The 21,876-nt window shown below is 53.3% G+C and overlaps 4 protein-coding genes across 4 annotated transcripts; 3 read left to right on the forward strand and 1 right to left on the reverse strand.

The window, feature by feature from the left end:
- Nucleotides 1-509: 509 nt before the first annotated feature.
- On the forward strand, nt 510-1,187 carry SPBR_09138 (uncharacterized protein; the record flags this gene model as incomplete). Its single annotated transcript, XM_040767264.1, has 2 exons — nt 510-753; nt 1,147-1,187. 2 exons carry the CDS (start codon nt 510-512, stop codon nt 1,185-1,187), a joined length of 285 nt encoding a protein of 94 aa, XP_040620981.1.
- Nucleotides 1,188-1,386: 199 nt separating this feature from the next.
- On the forward strand, nt 1,387-1,734 carry SPBR_03355 (uncharacterized protein; the record flags this gene model as incomplete). Its single annotated transcript, XM_040761657.1, has 1 exon — nt 1,387-1,734. The coding sequence occupies one exon, from the start codon at nt 1,387-1,389 to the stop codon at nt 1,732-1,734; it is 348 nt and encodes a 115-aa protein (XP_040620982.1).
- A 981-nt stretch (nt 1,735-2,715) lies between these two features.
- SPBR_02172 (U3 small nucleolar RNA-associated protein 10) lies at nt 2,716-8,470 on the reverse strand (the record flags this gene model as incomplete). Its single annotated transcript, XM_040760475.1, has 3 exons — nt 2,716-3,747; nt 3,826-8,023; nt 8,094-8,470. The coding sequence occupies 3 exons, from the start codon at nt 8,468-8,470 to the stop codon at nt 2,716-2,718; spliced, it is 5,607 nt and encodes a 1,868-aa protein (XP_040620983.1).
- A 989-nt stretch (nt 8,471-9,459) lies between these two features.
- Nucleotides 9,460-11,646, forward strand: SPBR_02447 (nucleolar complex protein 3; the record flags this gene model as incomplete). Its single annotated transcript, XM_040760750.1, has 1 exon — nt 9,460-11,646. The coding sequence occupies one exon, from the start codon at nt 9,460-9,462 to the stop codon at nt 11,644-11,646; it is 2,187 nt and encodes a 728-aa protein (XP_040620984.1).
- Nucleotides 11,647-21,876: the final 10,230 nt, after the last annotated feature.

Consider the following 21,876-nt stretch of genomic DNA (forward strand, 5'->3'; position numbering starts at 1 on the left):
AACAACGTCGCCTCGAGGCTCTTACGAAGTCTAGCTACCCCTTTCCAATACGTGACTTTCATGGTCTTCTGGACTTTTGAATATCAGGGGCTGCGGAAGACGGTGCATCCACGATCTCAGTCCTTGGCTCCTTCCTTCCATTGCCCACGTAGCCCTTTGCGACCACGTACCAGTCTACCTCGCTCTTTCCCTCCTGGGAAAATAAGTCGAAATAGGAAGTACCTGCGAATCTCTCGGCGTGACTTCTCTGTTTATTTATTTAAAGATTTTTTTTCTCGTTGCTTCACTAGCTTGTTTCTGTACGGTTCCTTTGGCTTTGTTTTGTGTTTGTCAATACAGGTCCAACAGAAGCGCCTTCATTCACCACAAAGTTGCTTTGCTTCTTCCTGGTCCTCGGAGGTCTCTTACTCCTTCAGATTTTCTTTGCTGTTCGTCTCTTCTTTGGTTCCCGCTGAGTGGCTGCTGCAGCCCGACTGTTCCTTTCATAAGCATCCACCAGAAGAAGCAAAATGGGTGACGGCGGTTTCACCAAGGAGCAGCTGGCCATGGCCAAGCAGCTGCAAGCCGGCTACTGCTCTAGCGGCACGTTCAAGGCCCCTATGGTGACCAGTCGTCCGGCTCCTCACCAGCAGGCCGGCCGCTCGTCCACCGCGCCGGCCGTTCGTATGCCTCCGTCATCACAGACGACTCGGTCGCAGCCCGGATCAGTGCTTCGTTCGAGCAATGGCCTGGTTCGTCCTCTGCCGTCAGGAGGTGAGTGGTTTCATGATCACCTTGTCATTCCTTTACGATCACCTGGCCATTACTTATTAGGCATTGCCAAATTTGGTGGGCCGTTTCTTTCTGCCCCCTTCTTCAATCACTTCCCAGGTCACCAGACCCAACCCAATTGTCTGAGGACCTTCCACAGTGCAACCCTATATAAAACCTACTCCTTCCGTTGTTTATGATCCCCGTCTATGTTCTGACAGCATTGCAACTTCCCAAGGACATACTTTTACCCCTACTCCTGTTGCCCGTATTGCACCCAGCCAGGCCCAAAAGCCTGTTCCTAAGTCAACGCCAGTTCCAGCCAACCCGACCCAAAAGAAGAAAACGGTGCAAAAAAGCACTCAGCCCGCCGTTAAGCCTACTCCCGTTACGCAGAAAGCGGCTCTCGAGAGCCCGACGCAGTCTACTACTGCTAAGCCAGCAAGCCGGGTCCCTTCTCAGCCGACTATCAATCCAGCTACTAGCCCGCCTATTGCCCAATCTGTCTACCAACCTGTCACCCATAGACCTAACCCCCTCCACAACGTTCAAGATCAGGATCTTCTGTCCATGGAGCCCCTACCAATAATTTCTACTCCGACTCTTGTCGCTACACCGGTCTCCCAGGATACTGAAATGGCGAACAGTGGCATGTCTGCAGGCCCTCAAAAGGTCACTGTTGCCAACGCGGCATCTACCGGCTCAACGGCCCCGAGCGTAGACCTTGTTGTCAACGCTCCTGCGGCTGTTCGTGAGGCTATCAAGATCAACATGATGGGGAAGCCTGTTTTGTGGAACTATATGACAGAAGCTCCCACTGTCCGTGAGCTGAGCGAGGCAGAAAAAGAGGGTCTCAGTGCCCTGCCTCCTCCCTGCCCTGCAGACAAGCGTCCCTGGATCCGTGCCTGGCATCCGAACCAACCACTACGGGTTGGATCGAACGGCGAGGTGGTTGACGAAGAGTTCGTACATATGATCTGTTAATAATCCACTATGTTCTTCACGACGTTCTCAATGCTGACAGCTATTATAGGGCCCCAGCCTCAACTCGACCTGTCGTTGGCCTAAAAGGCTCTCGCCATGCTTAAGCAGATGCATCCTAATTTTGTCGGAATGGCTGTTCTCTGCATACAAAGATATAATGGCACAGAATAAAGGTAAGTTGGCCGCAGTAGCCAGGATACCAGGGGCGGTATGAGTAAAGATAGAAGGGTGACTTCCCAGAAGTGTTGAACGGCGATTATCAGGGCAAAAGTCAGTTTATTTGTTGTGTACCTAGCTCGCGGTGTCTCAATCCGTGCCGATCAGTGGTACCAAGTGAAAGAGACAGTTTATACTCATCGTGTACGCTGTCTTTGTCATATGGTTTATTATATATCGTCACAGGCAGATCTATCAAGATTTGTCACATATAGGACTTGCCACCGCAAGAGCTAATAGATGGTCAACGGAATATCAGAAACATTTTACCAAGGTCAATCTAAACATCGTGTAAACGGCTATTGGTCAATTTGGGAAGGAAGGGAGACGACAGGCGATTGTTCTATTAACGAGGTAATTTGTTAGGGTTCGATCGGGCGGTTATATTCGGGCAGCTTGTGTTTGCTTTGATTTTAAGCTGACGCCGGAAATGTCGCTAAACACGCGTGTTTCCTTGCTGAGTCAAGCAGTAGAAGATCCCAGCTCGTTTGCATCTTTGAAAGAGAAGTCGTACTTGAATTTTAATAATAATGGATTGTATTCTATCCTATGCTTTGAAATGCAAATAAATGTCCATGCCATGGGCCCCAGTTTTGCTTCGCCGACTCCGATGTGGTTTTAATATCAAAATGACACAAAGAAAATAAAAGGAGTGATATAACAAAGAAGGGCAATAAAAAAGCAGCATGTAGGAAAGCAACCTTCCCTACAAACAATGTGGCAGACACGTTTTGTACAAACACAAACTCCCCTCCTCGTCATAATTTACTGGAGCATGGCATCCAGACTCTCGCCAAGCACCTCCTCGATCTTGTGGATCCACTTCGTCGTCTCGCGGTCGATCGCCTCGTCGCTGTCCTCCTGCAGCTCGCTGATCAAAGGCAGCATCTCGGGTAGCATCGCCAGCCACTCCTCGCCCACCTCCTCAGCCAACACCTGTTGGCACTGCACCAGTGCCAAGCGCTCGGCTGTGTTAGTCGAGTGCTGAAGACGCTTCAGGAGCAGGCTGTTGAGCTCCTTTTGGTGGTCCGCCGCATGGGCAGCCTTGGCCAGCTCCACAACTGCGGGCACCAAGTACTCGACGGTGAGACCCGGCGCGCCGTTGTTGTGAAGATCCTTGGCTTTGGCAAACTGTTCGACTAGAGCCGGCGCCACAGCCGAGAAGTGAGTCGGCACCTGCCAGAAGCCGCCGCCGCTGCCATGACCGTTGGCGGTGCCGTCGGCGTTGGAATTGTCGCTGTTGCCCTCATCGTACTTGAACGCGGCCGTCAGGGTCTGCAGAATGCGGGACCAGAGGGCACGGTCCTCCAGGCTAGTTCCGATGCGGGCAGCCCGCAGCGCCGCAGCCGCACCGTCGACCACGTAGGCGGCGTAGGACGTGACAGCCGACTTCAGGCGGTCGAAGAACAGGAACAGGAATCCGTAGACGCTCTGCTGGCGCAGGCAGCGGCCCAGGACGTCCAGTTGTGGCAGGCCGTGGTCGCACCACTGCATAAGGTCTTCGAACACAGGGCGGAAGGCACTGTCGTTGAGCTTGAAGACCATGTGCAGGGCAGCCGTGTTGACAGCCGCCTCGATCTCGACCAGGCGCTTCTCATTGGCCTGGCCCGACTTCGCCGTCTTCCCCGTGGCCTTTGCCGGCGCCGCAGCCAGGATTTGGCCACTAACACGCGACTCGCGACGAAGGTCAAAGGCATTCTGGAGAATGACAGAGAGCACCGGCAGGTTCTTTACAATCGACGACTTGCCGTGCTTGTCGATGACGGCCGTCAAGACCTGTACAAACTCTAGCGTGGCCTGTGCACAAGCACACACAAATACGTTAGCATCGATAGACTTTGAAACAGAGGATGGGGGAACAAAGAGGCAACGTACCGACTGGCCAGCCCGCACAGCGATGGGCCAGTTGCGACGGAGGACATCCAGCATGGTCTTTGGCTCGACCTGTTTTGCGAGCAGCAGCAGGCAGGTCAGACGGGTCGTGTTGGCTTCGTTGTCCTCGTCGTCCTCAAGACCCGCTTCGGCCGATGCAAACGAGGTCACAACCAGCTTGTCGAGGTTGGCGCTCGTGATCATGAATGGCAGATGCTGGGCCAGCGCCATCATCAGCGCATAGGCAGCATTGTGTAGCGCAATGTTTTCAGGGTCAGTCGCTCTACCCTCCAAGCTCTCTTTGAGGTAGCTCAGCGCACGAGGAATAGCCGTGGGCAAGATTGGAACGATAGCGTCGTGCAGCACGTCCACAAGCGAGGCAAGGCACAGCAGAGCCATGACACGCAGGCGCGGGTCGGCCTGACCAAGGCAGGCATCACCGGCAATGGCCGCGGCGGCAGCAGTGACAGCCTCGAGATCGCGGGATCCGTACTTCTCCGCAATCTTGTCAACGCACGTAATTGCGGTATGCTTGTAGGCAATGTCGCTCGAGTCTCGGATCACGGCGGTCAACTGCGGCAGGAAGGCAAGGAGTGCCACGCGCGACTGGACGCTAGCAACACGCTCCTCGTCGACACGGACCTCAAGCGCACGCAGCACCTTTTGGCGCACGCTCATGTTGGGGCGGTCCAGCAGGACCTCCACGGCCTTGATGAACTCGCCAATAGACTGCAGGTTGAGCAGCTGTGCCAGAGCATCACCGCACCGGTTGTGCAGGGCCTGCTTCTTACCAGCGCTGCCATGGGTTTTGACGGTGTCGGCGAGGGTAAGAATGTCCTCGAGCAGCTGGATGTACAGCTCGCGAATCTTGGCCGATTCCATGTCGTCATCAGCCTCCTCGAGGCGCGAGATGCCATCCTTGAGACGACGGTTAGACAGCAGCTGGGGCAGCAGCGTCAACTCCTTCACAGCGGACTTTTGCAGGTCGACCTGGCCGTCGTCTTCCCGTTTGCCGAGAAGCGTCGCAGACAGGCTGGGCTTGGGCTTGAAAATATCGCCCACCAGCGAGACGAACTTGGTCAGCGACTGCAGTTGGATCTCGACCGGGAATGAGCCGATGAGCTCGGTCAAGAAGGCACACGTGCTGTCGGCAGTGCCATAGCGGTCGGCAAACATGGCGAGAATGGCAAACAAAAAGTCGTTGGGGCCCAGGTTCTCGATCAGCGAAGTAAACAGGTCGTGTTTGCGGTGCGACGGAATGTGCTCGTACGCAATGACGAAGCTGGACAGCAGGTCCGAAGCGCTTACCACGATGTTGCGCTTGCCCTTCTTGAAGGTGTCGATGAGCGGCGGGATAACCTCCTTGATGGTCTGGTTCACCACGTGGGCGGAGTAGTCGTCGCTTTGGCGCAGCACAGAGGTGCCCATCAGCGTAAAGATGGGCATCACGCTGTGCAAAACGACGTCGGGCGCCGTCTTGGCCAGGCTGGCCACCAGCAGCAGCGCTGTGTTCTGGACAGCGGGGCTTGAGGACTTGTGGATGCAGTTGACCAATACGTCGCCGTGGCCGACGGTCGTATCAATCTTGAGGTTCTTGTGGCTCTGATAGACAGGCATCATGGCCAGCAGGCAGCTGAGAACCACATTCTGCAGGTAGCCGAGCTCAGAGCCAACGTACGAGCGCAGGATCTGAAGGTCCGAGAGAACGACGAAGAGGCCGGGAAGCAGCTCAGGGTGCTCGGCGGGCTTCGAGGCCTGGACGAGCTGGAGGATAAAAGTAGCACGGTTCACCAGGAGACGGAGATCGCTATTGGCTTGGATCCGCTGGCCACGGTTGTGCTCGGAAGAGCTCGTCCTGCGTCTCTTATTAGGAGGCGCGTCGGTGGCCATCTTTGCGCTCTGCTGCAGCGTCTCCAAAAAGCTAGTCAGAATCTGTGTGCTTAGCTCAACGTTAAACAGCAAGTCGGTGGCCTCCTCGGCGGCAATATCCAGATCATCCGACGACGTGCCAGCTGCCGGCGGCTTTTGCACCTGCTCCAACATAAACTGCGCAATCACGTTCCGGAAGTCCTCCTTCATGACTGGCCACATCTTGCGAATTCTCTTGAAGACGCAGCTGATCAGGTTCGGCCGAGTGTGGCCCTTGGTGTTCTGGATGATACTAAACAGGGTCTCCAGGGCGGAGGTGTCGTTGGGGATGACGACATCCACGCTTCGACTATCGACAACAGACTCGTCCAGCGCCTCCTTTGCGACAAGGGCAGAAGCCTCCTCGGCGCTGAGAGCGGCCCAGCTGTTCAGCAGGGGGAGGAGGACCTGCGTACGAGTCGTGCCAGAAACGCCGCGCACCTCGTTGAGCGCCTTGAGCAAACGGATCTTAATGTTGATGACAGGTGTAAGGACAGCGTGGCCAGCGAGGAACTGTAGAATCGACAACCGCAGACCATGTGAGAGCCGAACCTGCTCGCCGCCACTGCCTGATACGTCCGCCTTGCTCGACTTGTCGAGGACGTCAGCAAGCACAGCCGGGACGTGATCTTCGTGGAGAATGGCCTCCTCAGCCGAGCCAAGGAGAACGTCAAGCAGGCTGGCTCTCGCGTCAAACGTCAGCCAAGACAGGTCGGCCTGCTCGGCGTACAGCTCCGTAGCACCCCAGCGGTTCTTGCCCGTCGTGCTCTTGGTCTCCTTCAGCGGCGAAACCCGCTTCACCTCGGCGAGAAATCCAGCGGCAGCGCGGCGGACCTTCTTGGCCGGATCGCTCAGAGCGGCGATGATATACGGCAGGACCGCCTGGAAGTCGACACCGAAGCAGTCGTCCAGGCGCAGGCGCGCAGCGGCCATGTCGAGGGCGGCTACGCGTGCGAGTGTCGGGTAGGGTCCAGACCAGATGCGGATGAGGAATGTGAAGTAAAAGTGGTCGGACACGGCGTCGGCACGACCGAGCAGGGGTGCGGCATCCAGCTTCTCGAGCTCGGCCTTGTCGTAGGATGCCGTCGCCAGGAAGAGCTGGCAGAACTGCTCAAACACGCCGTTCGGGTCCTGGGCGAGACAGGAAGACGGGCGCGTCAGAGTGGACAAGCGCCCGAGCGTTGCATCGAGGTCTTCCTTTGTGATGGAAGTGCGCGTCTCCTCAGCACCATCAGCCATTGCCGTGTCGGTGTCGTTGGTGGCAGTGGAGTCAAGCAGCAGCTTGGGCCGAATCGTGGCATCCAGCTTTAGCTCCAGCTCTTCAATGTCGAAATCGACCTCCTCGATGACCTTGCGGATGACAAGGCCACCGGCATTCTCGGGCGCCTGTGACAGGACAATCAGCGTCGCGCCCAGCTCTTTCCGGACGCTGCCGTCGGGGTCCGTCTCGTCGGTGATGTCGTGGGCCGCCAGAAGCAGCGACTTGAAGGCGACAACAAGCTGCTTATCCTGCAAGATGCCGCCAAGAATAATCGATTTGATAATGGGAAGGCCGCGCACAGCGGCTTTCTTGGCCAGGCGGTCCGTCAGGGCAAGGACCAGGCCGTTGGCCAGCTTGTCGATGCGCCGCTGCTTGCCAATCTCCACAAGCAGATGGGGCAGGTTCTGCACCTTGAGCACAGCTTTTGCCACCTTGCGGGACAGCTGCTTCGCCGAACGCTGCTGGGCGAGGATCGACAGACAGACGAGGCCGGGCTTGGCCGTCTCGGAGGTCCATCCCATGACAACCTGCTCCATAAACGCAGTGATGGCCAAGTCGGCCACCTGTGCCTTAGACACAAAAACGGATACAGCCATGTAGGCAGCGATTTGGACACCGGGCGCCTCCCGGATCATGAGAGCATCACCGAGAACGGGGCCAACCTTTTGCAGGACGGACTGGTCGTTGTCCGCCTGGACGCTTCTGCGGCCCGACCTGAGGGTGTCCAGCATGCCGTTGATGGACTCGGTCATGACGCCGCCCCAGAAGGTGATAAGGCCCGGGTAGTGCTGCTGTGCGTGGCAGGCCGCAAGGGTGTACGAGGACAATGTGGTGAGGAAGTCGAAGCGGTGGGTTGCGTGTTGCACAATGGCAGCGCGGGGCAGGGCCGTCAGAGAGCGGATGTAGGGGCTCAGGAAGCGGTACTCGTATGGCAAATTTGTGGGCAGGATGGACATGAGTGTCACAAACGCAGGGATGGAATGGTAAGGGAGGAATGTTGTGATGAGTGTCGATGTGTTGAACTCGTGAATGCTGCAAACATGTTAGCGGACGGCTGCAGCCACCTTCGGTTTCGGGAGATGCATTTGCACATGCAACGTACCGGAATCTCCGAATCAGCCACTCAATCGACTTGATCGCCGGCAGAAGCCGTAGTCTGCTGCCACTGAGACGCAAAAAGGACTCTATCTTGCGGTCCAGCTCCTTGTTCTCGGCCTCGTCCATCATGGTCCGGTCCTCGTCCTGGCTCAGCTCGCTGAAGAGAGTGTTGCCGAAAGGGACGAAGCGCTCGTCCAGCTGGCACAGCTCGTCGAAGCCATCGCGGCAGATAACGTATACGGACTGGAAGCTCTGGGAAGCGGCGACACGCGGTTCAAACAGTAGTGACTTGGAATGGGCGGCTTTTTGCGCCTTGACGTCGAGCGAGATCTTGGACTTGGCGGCGATCTGCGCCAGTTGCGCCGCGAGAGACGACGCCATTGTGGCCGTTCCTCCCCGATGCGATGCTGTGTATCGCGCGTAATGTAGAGGGCCAGCGGACGGCCTGTCGTGGAGGGGGTGGTTGGGTGAGGGTAGTGATGCGTGGCGAGCTGCAGCGTCGTCGTCTCGCAAGTCGTGCTGGGGAGAGGATCTGAGGACGGTCGCTCTTTCCCACAGTCGTGATTTTTTTCTTAGCCAAAACTTTTCTTTCTTTCCTTCTTGTTTGGAGCGCCGTAAACTTTTTATTGCGGGTCTGATAAGCAGCTTTGTCCAGTAGAATCGCTCTGATAGGTGCAGACCCACCTGAAACTACCACCGCAAGGCTCCAACAGTGAATTTAGACACTTTAAGGTATATTATCTTCCATCGGTATCGACGATGATCATACCAAATGTCAGTCATATTAATTGAACCCCCTCTCCCTTCAATTAAGTTTACGAGACTTAAGTGAAAAAAAGAAGAAAAAAAACTGAATTAAATTTAGAACATGTCTAGCTGCGCAAACCTCCGGATCTTTTGGACAAATTTCAACCTTATAGAGCCTACAATACACCTTCCGACAGGCCTGAATCAGGCACAAAATCAGATCCGGAATACCAGCTATTGCTCTAGTGAAATCCAGATTAAATTTACGATTACAGATATCATAGCAAAATAAAAATAATGAAATGAAAAGAAACGTAAAGAAAAAGAAACCTTGCGAATATGAAGACCTTGCCCACAACCAAAATTGAAAATGCTAATGACACAGAAGGCGGTGAAGCTACTCACGTACTGTATCAAGAGCGCTAGTCCTAATCGGTCGCTTCTGCCTTTCTGCCGGTCTTTGCTGCCAATTTTTCTGCAGCCACTAAATTTTTTACTGAGAGTAACGGCCTCTCATCGTTGCACGCAGAGTACGAGGTCAAGAATTGTTTCTGGTCACTTCCAACCCCCCTCGTTTTCGCCGCTCGCCCAACTCCCGGTGGTAGATGACAGACTATCCTGCAATGGACTCACGAGGCCCCAAGAGACGAAGGGTCAGCCCGGCCCGCGCTGGTGGCGGAGACGGCGCAGGGAAAGGCATCGACAAGTCGTACCTCAAAAACGCCGCCAACTGGAGTCTAGAGGAGAACTATGCCGAGCGGTCTCGGAAACGGAGCAAGAAGGCGGAAAAGGCGGAAAAAGCTAGCGACCGGCTGCCGATCCGGACGGCCGACGGCATGATACGACCCCTCGCACGTGAGCCCACAGACAACGATGCGACCAGCGACGATGAAGATCCGTTTGCGGACAGCGGCGACGATGTGAAGACAGAGGCCGGCAAGGCCAACGGCAAGAATGACGGATCGGGCGCACGGAAGGCGGCGGCACGGATACAAGAACAGAATGCACGGCTGCCCGAGCGGCAGCAGATACAAAATGCCAAGGAAGAGCTGGCCAAGCTTGCTCTGAAGCTGAACGAGAACCCAGAGGAGAACGGCGGCGCATTCAAGGCGCTGGCTCAGGTCTCGCAACAGTACACATCGATTGCCGTGCAGAAAATGTGTCTCGCTACGCAGTTGTCTGTGTACAAGGACGTGATTCCAGGCTACCGCATACGCGCGTTTGGCGAGGAGCCACCAACCGGCGAAAAGCTGTCGTCGGATGTGCGCCGCATCCGGGCGTACGAGCAGAGTCTGCTGGCTGGCTACCAGGGCTACCTGCGGGAGCTGATGCGCCTGTCTAAGCTGCGGCCAAGCGATGCCGCCAACAAGAACGGCGCCGGCAAGCGCTCCAAAGCCGCGAAGAACGCCAACAGCCTTGCGGACGCTGCGCTGGCTTGCGCCTGCTCGCTGCTCAACGCGGTGGCACACTTCAACTTCCGCGAGGACCTGCTCAAGATCATTGTGGGCAAGCTCAGCACACGCCGCGTGGACGCGTCGTTTGTCAAGTGCCGCCTCGCACTCGAGACATTGTTCCGCGAGGACGACGAGGGCCGGCCATCGATGGAGGCCGTGGCCATGCTGTCCAAGATGATGAAGGCCCGCGACTACTGGGTCGATGAGAGTGTCCCCAACACGTTTTTGCACCTGCGGCTGCTCTCCGAGTTCTCTGGCAAGGGCTCGCAGGACAGCGTGGAGCGCGCGTCCGACGAGACGAAGCGCAAGGAGAAGAGGGAGTTCCGGACAAAGCGCACGCGCAAGTTGATGAAGGAGCAAAAGGCGCTGGACCGCGACATGGCGCAGGCGGATGCGCTTGTGGCACACGAGGAGCGCGAGCGCATGCAGTCGGAGACGCTGAAACTCGTCTTTGCCACCTACTTCCGCATCCTGAAGCTGCGCACACCGCACCTGATGGGTGCAATTCTCGAGGGCCTGGCCAAGTATGCGCACTTGATCAACCAGAACTTCTTTGGCGACGTGCTGGAAGCACTCAAGGATCTGATCCGCTACAGCGAAGAGGATGCTGCCCGCGAGGCGCGGACTGTGGAAGGCGAGGAGGATGAGGCCGCGAATGGCGGTGCAGACGACGAGGACGACTTTGCCGTCTCCCGCAACCCCAGCCGCGAAGCGCTTCTGTGCACGGTGACGGCCTACGCGCTGCTCGCCGGCCAAGACGCACACAACGCCGCCAGCGACCTGCACCTCGACCTCTCCTTTTTCACGACAAACCTCTTCCGCAGCCTTTATCCGCTTGCCCTGTCGGCTGACATTGAGAAACATGCCAACTCGCTACAGCAGCGCCTTGCCGATGCACACGACGCGGCTTCCTCGGAGACGGCCGCGGCCGCGGCGGCTGCGGCCCTGAACCAGAAGAACGGCGTCAAGGTCAACTTGCAGACAACCACGGTCCTTCTGATCCGTTGTTTGACTGCGGTCCTGCTGCCGCACTACAACATCCGGTCGGTGCCGCCCTTGCGGCTCGCCGCCTTCACCAAGCAGCTCATGGCAGCGTCGCTGCACGTGCCCGAAAAGTCCAGCCAGGCGCTGCTGGCGCTTCTCTACGACGTGGCGCACACGCACAGCAAGAAGATTAGCGCGTTGTGGAACACAGAGGAGCGCAAAGGCGACGGATCCTTCAACCCGCTGAGCGAGACGGTCGAGGGCAGCAACCCGTTCGCAGCGACGGTGTGGGAGGGCGAGCTGCTGCGGCGGCACTACTGCCCAAAGGTGCGCGAGGGTATCAAGGCTCTGGAGAAGAACTTGACGATATAAGGAAGACGCCAGGCAACTCTGGATGCATCAAATCCCGGCGAGCATTCGATTTATTTTTGAAAATATAAATGCTCTTTTCCTTCGTTAATTTCAAAGGTCGATGCTGTCAGGCGTTCTATCATGCGCTTTACTTTGTTCTTACCAACGTGCGCATGCGTACGAAAGAAGGGCCTATTGTTTACTTTGTTTGGCTCGCATGTATGAGAAGATCTTACGATTGGCGCTGTTTATCGGCAATGGTTAACCAACACTGGAGTCAACCAACATCTCGTCCAAGAAACAAATGAAACTCGAGTGCAGCGAAGAGCGACAAACGCTATAGAAAGAACAAATTTGACGAACGCATAAACACAAGAGTCGGCATGTCCGTCGCTCATCGTCTGTTTGTTCTTCTTTTCCTTTTCTATTAGCCACGAGGGCATAATATCGGATCTTATGACTATGAAGTGGATGCGAGGGCCTTGGATGGATTCCGAAGGGAAACCGGAATGGTTAAAACGACAGGCCTAGGTAGACAAGCTGGATAGCAAGAGGCGATGGCTATCATTCATGCGAATGGCCGGACGGGAATTGATGTACAAAGTCAACGGTAACATAAGCAAGAAAACGAGGGCAGGCAGACAATAGAGGGAGCAATAGAGAAATAGTTGCCACCGGGCATGGGCCGTTGCATGATTTGACATTGCTGAATCGTCGGTTTTTTACCCCAGCCTTGTCCGGTGATGCTCTTTCAAGAGCATTGAAGAAGATCAGAAGATCCATCTTGCATTTTGTTTTCTCGTGTCCTTTGGAAGAGAAACGGCGGACCGTGACAAATTTTCTTTAAAATGATGCACATATATGTTCCTAATACGCCATTCATGATAGAGAAGCAAAGTAAAGACAGGTCAAAAGACCGCAAATAAAGAAAGCAGTTTGCGTCGTCAATGATGTTTATATCCTATTCTTCTTCGCTATCCTATCGCCATATGATTGCTTTCAGCCATGGACAACGTAATACTGAATGGCAAGAATCTACAACAGTACACCTATGCATTCCAATCTACGCAGCATTCGTCGCTCTTTGTCACACCGATCTGCGTATCTTTCCTTGAACCCTGTCTCCTACCTTCTATCCTCCCAGAAACGAGCCATGGGCTTGCAAGTTTCAGATTTGGGCTGGCAAGGCGATCAGTTCGTCAATCTCTCCATATTACTGAAGGCAACATGCCACGAGAAAAGCAGACAGTTCCTAACCTTGGCCGGACTACCTCCACAGACGTAACTACTGTATCATTCGGGGCTCCCGTGTGTTCCCGATATACTTCAGGATTTGTGCTTTTCATGATGACTTTCAAAACCTCTCGAGTGGAAGGGGTCGAAGTGACTCGGGATGCCAGGACGAACCGCGGGAGACAAGGTAAACGGGGGATGTCCAAAGCGACCCTGATTCTACCGTCGATTCCAGCAGGATCCAAGGAAGAGGGGACTTGGGACTGTCCGCCAATGTCATCATCAATGCTTCCTTACAACAATATCCTCAACTACGACATAATTACTATTTCGTAGTCATTTTGTCTGGTGGGGACTGGAGTACATGACATCGGTGGAGTGATTTGCCCTTGGATCTTCCACTTCTCAGTTCGCGGAGGTGTCATTCCTGATTTTGACCCTATATGCGCTTTCTTCAATCAAAGCGGTCGAAGACCTAGATGCCGTACGAGTATGATGCGGGCATGTTAGTTCTTCTTTCAATGGACAATGTCCTCGAACGGGGGTCTTCCCAATAAGGATGTATGTTAGCCGGCAAGATCGGAACAGCTCGTCATGCCTTCTCAGCCAAGGTGAAGGGCAAAAAGTGTACACAAGAAAGGTAACTCTCAGGGGTATAGATATGCCTAGGGCCGAGCGAGAGCGACCGCCTTCACTTTGGCGGAGGGAACGCACACACCCGTTTGTACGCCGATATGCACTATGCACTCTGCAGCGTCTTTTGCCTCTCGCTTGTCTTACCATTCTAGCCTACCAATGGCTTCGAGCAAGACCACCCCTTTTTTCTTCCATCCTTGCTCTTCTGTTGGTTTGTTTCACATTCTTCTGGCCGGGTCAGTGACTGCAGCGTACCTTTTTTGTGACTGGGCTTAAAAGGAAGGTCGAAAGGGTCAAGTGATGGCCAAGCCAAAGAGGTCTGGGCCTTCGATAACCCTTGGTCCTGTCGCCTCTTCCTTGTTGGTGCACTCGACCAAAAGTCAGCCAGTCTGGTCAGGGCGGTTTGCATAAGTTCGCCGTCAGAAGCTCTGATTTTCTTCTTTTTCCAGATTTTTGACACGTCTCTTTCCAATGGCATCCTGTATGCAGTCTCGCTCGTTAAAATGTCCCCTCTATTTCATGCTGTATGTCGGGGTCTGTTCTTTCTCTCTTCAGCTTGGGAATATCCGGTGGCTCGTGCCCTTATATTTATCCTTGTAGTTCTCGTTTGCTCTCGCCAACCTCTTCCGCCCCGTAAGACGCACGGAGTATTACAGAGCGATGAGGCCGAAGGGCGAGAAAGCGCTTCCACAGGGTAACAACCGGTGGATAGGGAAGGTTTATTCGACGACTAATAATTTATGGTTCGCAGCGTCATAGATACTTTTTGCGAAGTTGCTTCTTTCTTTCTTTCTTTCTTTTTCTTTCTTCTTTTTTTCTTCTTCTTTTTTTTTCTGGCTGTACACTTTTTCAATTTTTCCAAAATATTCAGTATAAAAAAAATCACCTTCTTCACCTGTATCGTCAACCGGAAGAGCACCCGAAGCCAAGCAAAAGGGCAAATAAATCGTCGTGTGAGGTCAACAAACAGACAGAGAGGGAGATCCTTTCCCGCAGTATCGAGCATCCCCCACCTGAAAGGGCACACAAATGTGACCATATGCCAAGCACAGTTGTCATATGTGATTGAGTGACACAACGCAAGGTTGTCTTTGGTCTCTCATCCCTTTCGTCACGGCAATCAATGCGTAGAGTCGATGCCTTGTCACCCGCTCATCATTGTTCGTGATTTTCCCCCTGCATATCACTACGACGCATTCTGTTCGCACGTCCCCTTGACAACAACCACTGCACCCAAATAAGGCCGAACACGGTTAAAGAACGTCGCAACTGGCAGCACCATCCTTGCCTAAACGATATGCAGGTACGAACAAGCACAAGCAACCATCAAAGTACTGATATTGGTCAATTGGGAGAGAAAGGGGGGACTATGGGGCCCTTGCAGTAAATGGGCCTTGCGTCCGCTGGGATTCAGATTTGAAAAATAATATATAAATATCCTGAAACACAGTACCTCCGTAGATAAGATGCTTGCGACCAGGAGGTGAGGTGCATAAGGAGGGGGGTAGGTGGTCTGGGCAACTTAGCGGCTGCGACGTTGGCGGCCTACGGGAAAAAGGGCAACGGACATCTCAACATTTGAAACACAGAGCGAGGACGCTTCATATTCGAGATCAGATGCATGTAGAAAATAAACCAATCAAGAAAGAAAGTCAGAGTACAACGTACGACACACGACGTCGAAAAAAACGAGAGGCTGGCATGGGATTAGGCAAAGAGGCTCGCAGCGTCTTTTCTTCAGTTATATTGGCTTGGCTACGGTCCGTGAGCGGTGGCTCTGGAAACCGATCCGAGGATAGATACACTGGGCAATAAAGTGGCGTGGTGAAAAGACAGCAGATAATAACAGAGAACATATACTGTACACCAAAAGGACGCTGCAAAGGCTGTTTCGATATGTTAAGGAAGAACATCGTCATAAACGCCACACACAAGAGGACTGGTTTGCAAAGCGCGTGGGCACCAGTCGAATGCCACCAATCGACGTCTGGACTACGATTGTTCTCCAGGGGGGGTTTCTTTGAACTCTTGCTGCGTAAATATAGCCGTGATGCTGGCATGGCAAGGCCGTTTATGCGACCTGTCTGGCCTGCCGCTGGCCTCTTCGGGCCTTGCGAACCGCCTGTGTTATTGCTATTGATGGCTCTTTAAACGCTCATTGCTGTGAATTGGACATGGATGATGAATCGTCTAGATACGCAATGGCTGACCGTTGCTCGTTTTCGAAACACTCTGCAAGTGATTAAAGATGGTGCATCAACCCGGCATCTGATTTCAGTAGGCGCCGACGATGGTGACGAGGCCAAAGAAAGGTGACGGGAGGACGATTCTTCATCCCCAGAGACCAGGCGAAACCAAAGTTGCCTTACCCAAACCATGTGCCGTGGACAATGGACTGATTATTACGACATTGCGACGTTTTACTCGGTTGATTTCTAGTACACTCAAACATATCAAGCCTAATACACGCTCCGGGCCCATTTTACTTTATACCATCGAAGAGTCAAGGCCTTGGGGCCGTTCGCAGTCTGTCAGCTCTTACAGCTGTCGTAGGTTCATGGAATGTGCTTGTATGGCTTACGGAGAAAATACGACGCCGGTGGCCGTGGAGTGTATTGCTTACGCATGTCTACTTAGAAACCCCGTAACTCGTACTTTCGGACGGTGTCGGAGTCTAGGGTCTGTGTTCTGGAAAACTATGTGGCCAAAGCTGAAAGACAAGGGACGAGGACATGAATACCAGAAAAGGAATCGAAGAATACAAAAGTGGAGATTTCTGTGAGGCATGACCCTCCTAGCTTCTCCGTAGAGAACCGTGCTCACTCTCACACGACCGGCGTGGAAAACAAAATACGGCTGGGGTTCCACTCCTCCCTCGTCTGTCGTTGCTACTCCGGTGCAGGCCAAGACAGCACAACAGGAATGCCTTTTTGGGCCCTTTCGGCGCTACGTTTCATGCTGTCGACTTGAAGGTGGACTCGAGGGGATAACGGACAGGTCCATGCACTTCGTCCGCAGTCAATCGCTTCAGCATGCATATCGTATGGCGTCTTTGGGCTGTGGATTGATCGGTCCGTTCGTTGGTATCGCAGAGATGCATGATGAAAAAACGATAAAGACAAAGGATGGCAACGAGTGCAAGGATGTTGAAGAGGGGTCTAGGAACCCAATCTTAGTTTGTTCAAAGTTCTGGATGCGGTTTGTCTGCGGAGTAGGGGCGAATACCAGCTCGGACTCGGAACGATGGCTTTAGAAAGGGCTCGCAAGGGCCCAGAAGCACAGAGAAAGAACACAAGCCCCATACCTTTCATCGAAGAGAAAACGAAAAGAGAAGTATGCCTGGCTGGCGATCTCGATGGCCAGCCCACTTCGCCAGAGGTCTAGATTCTTCTTTGTAGCAGTTTGATAGCGGACAGTGGAGATACACAGTGTTTGAAAGGGAGAACTCTGATTGCGAACCGAGATGTCGTCTCTTGAAAGTTTAGTTTAGAGCCGTGGAGCGTGGAGACCCAAAAAAACGTGGATCTCTTGCCCTTTTTTTTTTTTTTGTTCTTTCCTTGTCTTGCGCTCTGCTCTTTCCTTCTGCGCATGGTCTGACACTTGTACCTGGCACTAACTTTGCCCCGTTGAATGGAAAACACGCTAAATTCAGGTACACCAATCAGCGTACGCGCCTGTCCGACGGGAGTCCCGTTGCGATCGGAGGGGAGGGGCGCTCCAGCCAGAACGATTGCAGCAACGCAAGGGGGCGTCCTCTCATTACCATGTTTAATTTACACAGCAGGAAAGTACGACATACAGAGAAAACAAAAGAATGGCATAAAAGGCAAAATCACAACCGCTGTCCTGAGTCGAAGAGCATCTTTCTATCGCAAGAACGCCTTGCAGACACGTTCGTATTCGCCTGGTAGCACATCGCGTCCTCCCTTGACTAAGTAATTACAATGTTTCACCGATCGCATGAAACGAGAACGGACGACCGCCTGCCCCCTTTTTTTGTCTGTTTCAGACTCCCTGCTCGAATCTGTGATCGTAATCTTTTGCCTACAGCATATTACGCGATGTTAAGAGGCCCGGAGCAGGTCGTACGTGATCAAATGGTACCTTGAGATTGCCCAGGGAAGGAAAGGAGTACGTTGTACAGAGTACTCGGGATGGAGTAAAAACAAACCGGCGTATTTCGGTTTGTTTCGTTTTGACACCTTTTGCTTTCCTTCCAAGTTTGCGTTGTTCGTGCGGCCCTGAACACAAATGGCGATCCGCGGTTCCTTCCCTCCCTCGTCAGGCAAGCAAACTGCCTATTCTGGACGCACTCCGTGTTGCTGGTCAGACAAAGCGCAGATGCACGAGGGACGGTCTCATCTCGTGATGCCTCTCACGTCCTTCTCTTCCTCCCCTTTTTGTGCTTATTGCAAATGTCTTCTCATATCCAGTCTATTTTTGTTTCTGGGAGATTTGACGTGTTCCTTATGTTCCATTGCATGCCCTCGGCTTCATCCCACCTTTCTCCACGTAGCTCGGAAGCATCGCCTCGTCTCGCCGACCATTATTGTCTTCCATAGTGTTCCTGCAGCACATACGCGCTGGGGCGGCATGCATCGTCTTACAGCATGCCTTTGTGCCCTCACTGCGTTGTTTGTGCAATGACGGCCATGCAGACAGGCCATGGAGATGGTCCATGGACAGGCGAGGTTGAGCCGATGAAAACAAGACAGTAAGGGACACGCTCAAAGGCCGTGGCTGTGACCACATCGGCTAGCAAAATAAGCAACAGTAGCAGAACGACGAATTAGAAGAACAGAAAAGTGCAATTTGGCACCTGCATCGAGACTTTGTGAACAGCAAATCGGGAGTTTGGTGAAGCAGCGATTCCGCATGTTTCTATTTCTGGCCTTTTTCGCGCCACGAAAAAGTCAAGGCTAATTAGAGAACCAGTTCTTCTCCAGTATCAAGTGAGAATGGTCTGCAGGAGTGATTCGCAGTCTCTCGTCTGGCCGTTCCAGCCACAGGACAATGGGCCTCAAATGACGAGGCCCTTTTGACAGCGACAATGGGCCACGGCCAGGCCACAAGCACAATCCCCACGCCTCCAATTTAACTTGTGGGCACCGGGTGCATTGTGTGGGCCAGTTGGCATCAGCACAGCGGCAACGGCAACGGGCAGCACAGCGGCAAGCCACAAATAGCACATGAGCACCTGAAAAGGACTAACGACTACCAACCAACTTCGACAGCCACCAAAATCCACCGAATCGCTCGCCGCGTTCCCGCCGGTCTGGTGCAGGTCATACCACACCCAAAAGTCTGAGGGAGCCAATCATCAGCCTGAAGAGCTGTCACCCCGCCCCCTTTCCCGCCCTTGTTTTACATTAGGTCTGTTTAATTTTTGTGTTTCTGAAGAGACTGGCTTTCGTGCCGATGCGTATCGCCGGGAAAAGCGTGGGAAACACAGGGGTTCAATACTGAATAAACACGAGACAAGCGACGAGAGTGGAGGAAATCATAGCATCGAACAAAAGTTTAAAAATAAGAATCGAGCTAGCTTTTCAAGCTGGTGATTGGCCACCGAAGAGACAAGAGCGCCTTGCTTGGAAGTAGAGCTCAGAGAGAGAAGAACGAGACGCAAATGTGCGACCGTACTACAAGCCCCGTACGAAGTTTCCTGTCAAGGGCAAAGCTCAGTCGAGGTTTTGGCTGGAATACCGTACAAGATAAAAAATGTTAAAAAAGGTCGGGGAGGGGAGGGCAACCTGGACAGACCAGGAAGAGAAGAACAGCTCATTAAGATGGGACGGTTTTCAAGAACACGAGGAAGCTTCCTATGAAACAGAAGGAAGATTGTGAAGCAGGCAATTTTTCTGGGCAGGTGGGCGAGGCAGGTTTCGACGTACCACCGTTTGGATTCTCTTCTACAAATCTGTGAACCAATCTTGATGCAACGAATATATTGCGGCCAGAGACGTGCCGCTTTACGTGGTAAGTACCACAAAGACAGCCTTTCATAGGCCTCGAAGCTTCAGAAGCTTTTCCCAACGCCGATCTCCAAGACCAATTTGTGGGCATATGCTATTTCCAGTAATCGACCCGCCGCTTTGGAGTTATGGAGTATTCTACGGCGTACTTTGTTGTGGCATGGGACTGTCTAAGACGATGAAGACTTTGGGACGTTTTTGCTATTGACCTGACGTTCCGCTTCCAATATTGATATGCCGGTCCGAAAAGAAGAGTGCCAAAATGGCATCGCATGAACAGACGTGGAAGGAGAGACACACACAAAAAAAAGAAAATAAGGAAACATTGGGGTGACGGACTAGGAAACAAACGAAAACGAAACGAGATGAGCAAAGGGGCCTTTTAGGGTGCAGTCAGAGGGGTGCTCAGGGGATCAGAGAGCTGCACTGATGGGATAATACTACGACAAACGTCGTATTGCACCAGACAAAAAGAGGACCGGCAGTATGTTGACGTCGTATCAAGACGAAAGTCATCGAGAGGCAGAAGACGGTCCAGCTTAGCGGAACCGGACTCTTGTTGGTCGGTCTTTCCCAGCGGGCAATTTACGGTAGAGACGCAAGGGCGCCACAGCAAGAAAGAGCAAAGCAACAGAATAGGCAAATGGCATCGAGACGACCATGCGAAGCGAAGTGAGCAGAAAAGAGCGACTGAGGGACAGAATGCACGACTGAAGCAAGGGTCCTTCCTCAACCCCTACCACCGATCTTTCCGCCCCAAAGGAACGGCCAAAACCCCCCCAAGAAAGAAAACGTTGAGTTCTATCATCGACCACTTTTTTGTTACGCACGTCCCTCCCTCCCCCACCTTGTTTCAGGTCTCAGAATGCGGGTAGGTGGCGAAGATCAAACCGCCCGCTTGACCCGTTTCGGCCAGGAAGGCAGAAGAACGGACAGGCAAGATCAAAGAAGGGAAAAGAAAACAACTACGAACGGAACACGGCAGAGAGGGGTGTCGGGATGCAAAAGAAAAGAATGAGCCACGCACAGCCCCAGCGGACAACTTTCTTATGCACGAAGCCATTGTTTCCATGGTCCTCGGTCAGACCTCCTTCCTGCCCTCACGAAGTTGATTTTGTTGATTTTGTTGATTTTGCCTTTATTGTGTCCCGTTCCGTGTTTTCTCTCGCCAAAAGCCGCCGACCCTGACAACGGCCGAGCTCAGTGTACATTAGGATCATGTATTTCTTGTCTGCTGGAATCTTCTCCTCCCAAGAAGAAGAAACGGCCCCATACTTTCTTGGCGCATGCACTGGCCTACAACGGCGCTCGCTATCCTGCACGTCATGCGAACATAACATACGCCCGTCTCGCACGACGAAAACAGTCTCTCATGCGGGATCCACAGACAGGAAAAGACAAGCGGAACGGGAACGGCGCACGTCTCGGTCACTTTCGTTCTTAGCAGGAAGGCTATGGCCTGGTCTCTTGTTCGTGGTTGGTCCGAGCTGGACCTTGAGACTAGAGGAAGGAGAAGCTATATTGCCATGCAGTATAGGTCAGCCGGCCCAACATGTGTGCTATTCAATTGCCTCTGCTGATGATTTGGTGGGCATGAGAAGGGAAGGGAGGAGAACGAGGAAAGTGGTGCCCGTATGCGTCTTTCTTTTTGTTATTGGCTAGCCCAACCAAAAAGAGCTTTTCTCAATTTATTCGCCCAAGGCCAATGACACCCAATCCTTTGCCCTCTGCGTGTCTTTCATCTCTCCACTTCGTTTCTTGAACAAGAATGACTGGTTGGTTCGATGTTGGATCTGCATTTGCTTTTTGGACACACCGCGCCGACTGTTTTCTTTCCTCTTTCTTGGGGGCTGGGTAGCACACAGGAACGAAGTCCGGGTGTGTTGGAGGGTGCAGGATGGCGTCGTAATCAACGTTGCACGGAGGCGTGAGCGATGCACGCCCCGTTAAAACCACTAAAAGTCTCTGCAATCCACTGCTTTCCGTGCGAACACCGCTTATTCTGTGTAGCCTTGGTGCCTGAAATGCCGTCGGACTGAGGATCAAGACCAAGGGCAACACCAGTCAGAAGACGGGATGCTCTGGCTTGCTTACACCCCCACTCCTGGCTCTTTTATCTTCGTTCAGACTGGCGGGAAATACAACTCCACTGGGGACGAAAGGGACGGTGTTCGGCCTCACCTTATGCCTGTGCTTGCTCTCATCATTATTACGTGTCTGCTATCTAAGTAGACTCTAGCTGCCTAGGGCCCGACTTTCAGAAGTTGTCATGCCTTAGGGAACCTGGCAGGGTCCGAAGAGGGGCAGAGGCTACAGAGAGCTGGGCGGAGCGCATGGAGGATGAGAAAGACGTGCCGAAGTGTCGATGCAGACGGCACTCCACAGACCGTGTTAGGCTACCAATTGTGAC

Source organism: Sporothrix brasiliensis (genome assembly GCF_000820605.1).
Source record: "Sporothrix brasiliensis 5110 chromosome Unknown Cont17, whole genome shotgun sequence".
NCBI classification, from domain to species: domain Eukaryota; kingdom Fungi; phylum Ascomycota; class Sordariomycetes; order Ophiostomatales; family Ophiostomataceae; genus Sporothrix; species Sporothrix brasiliensis.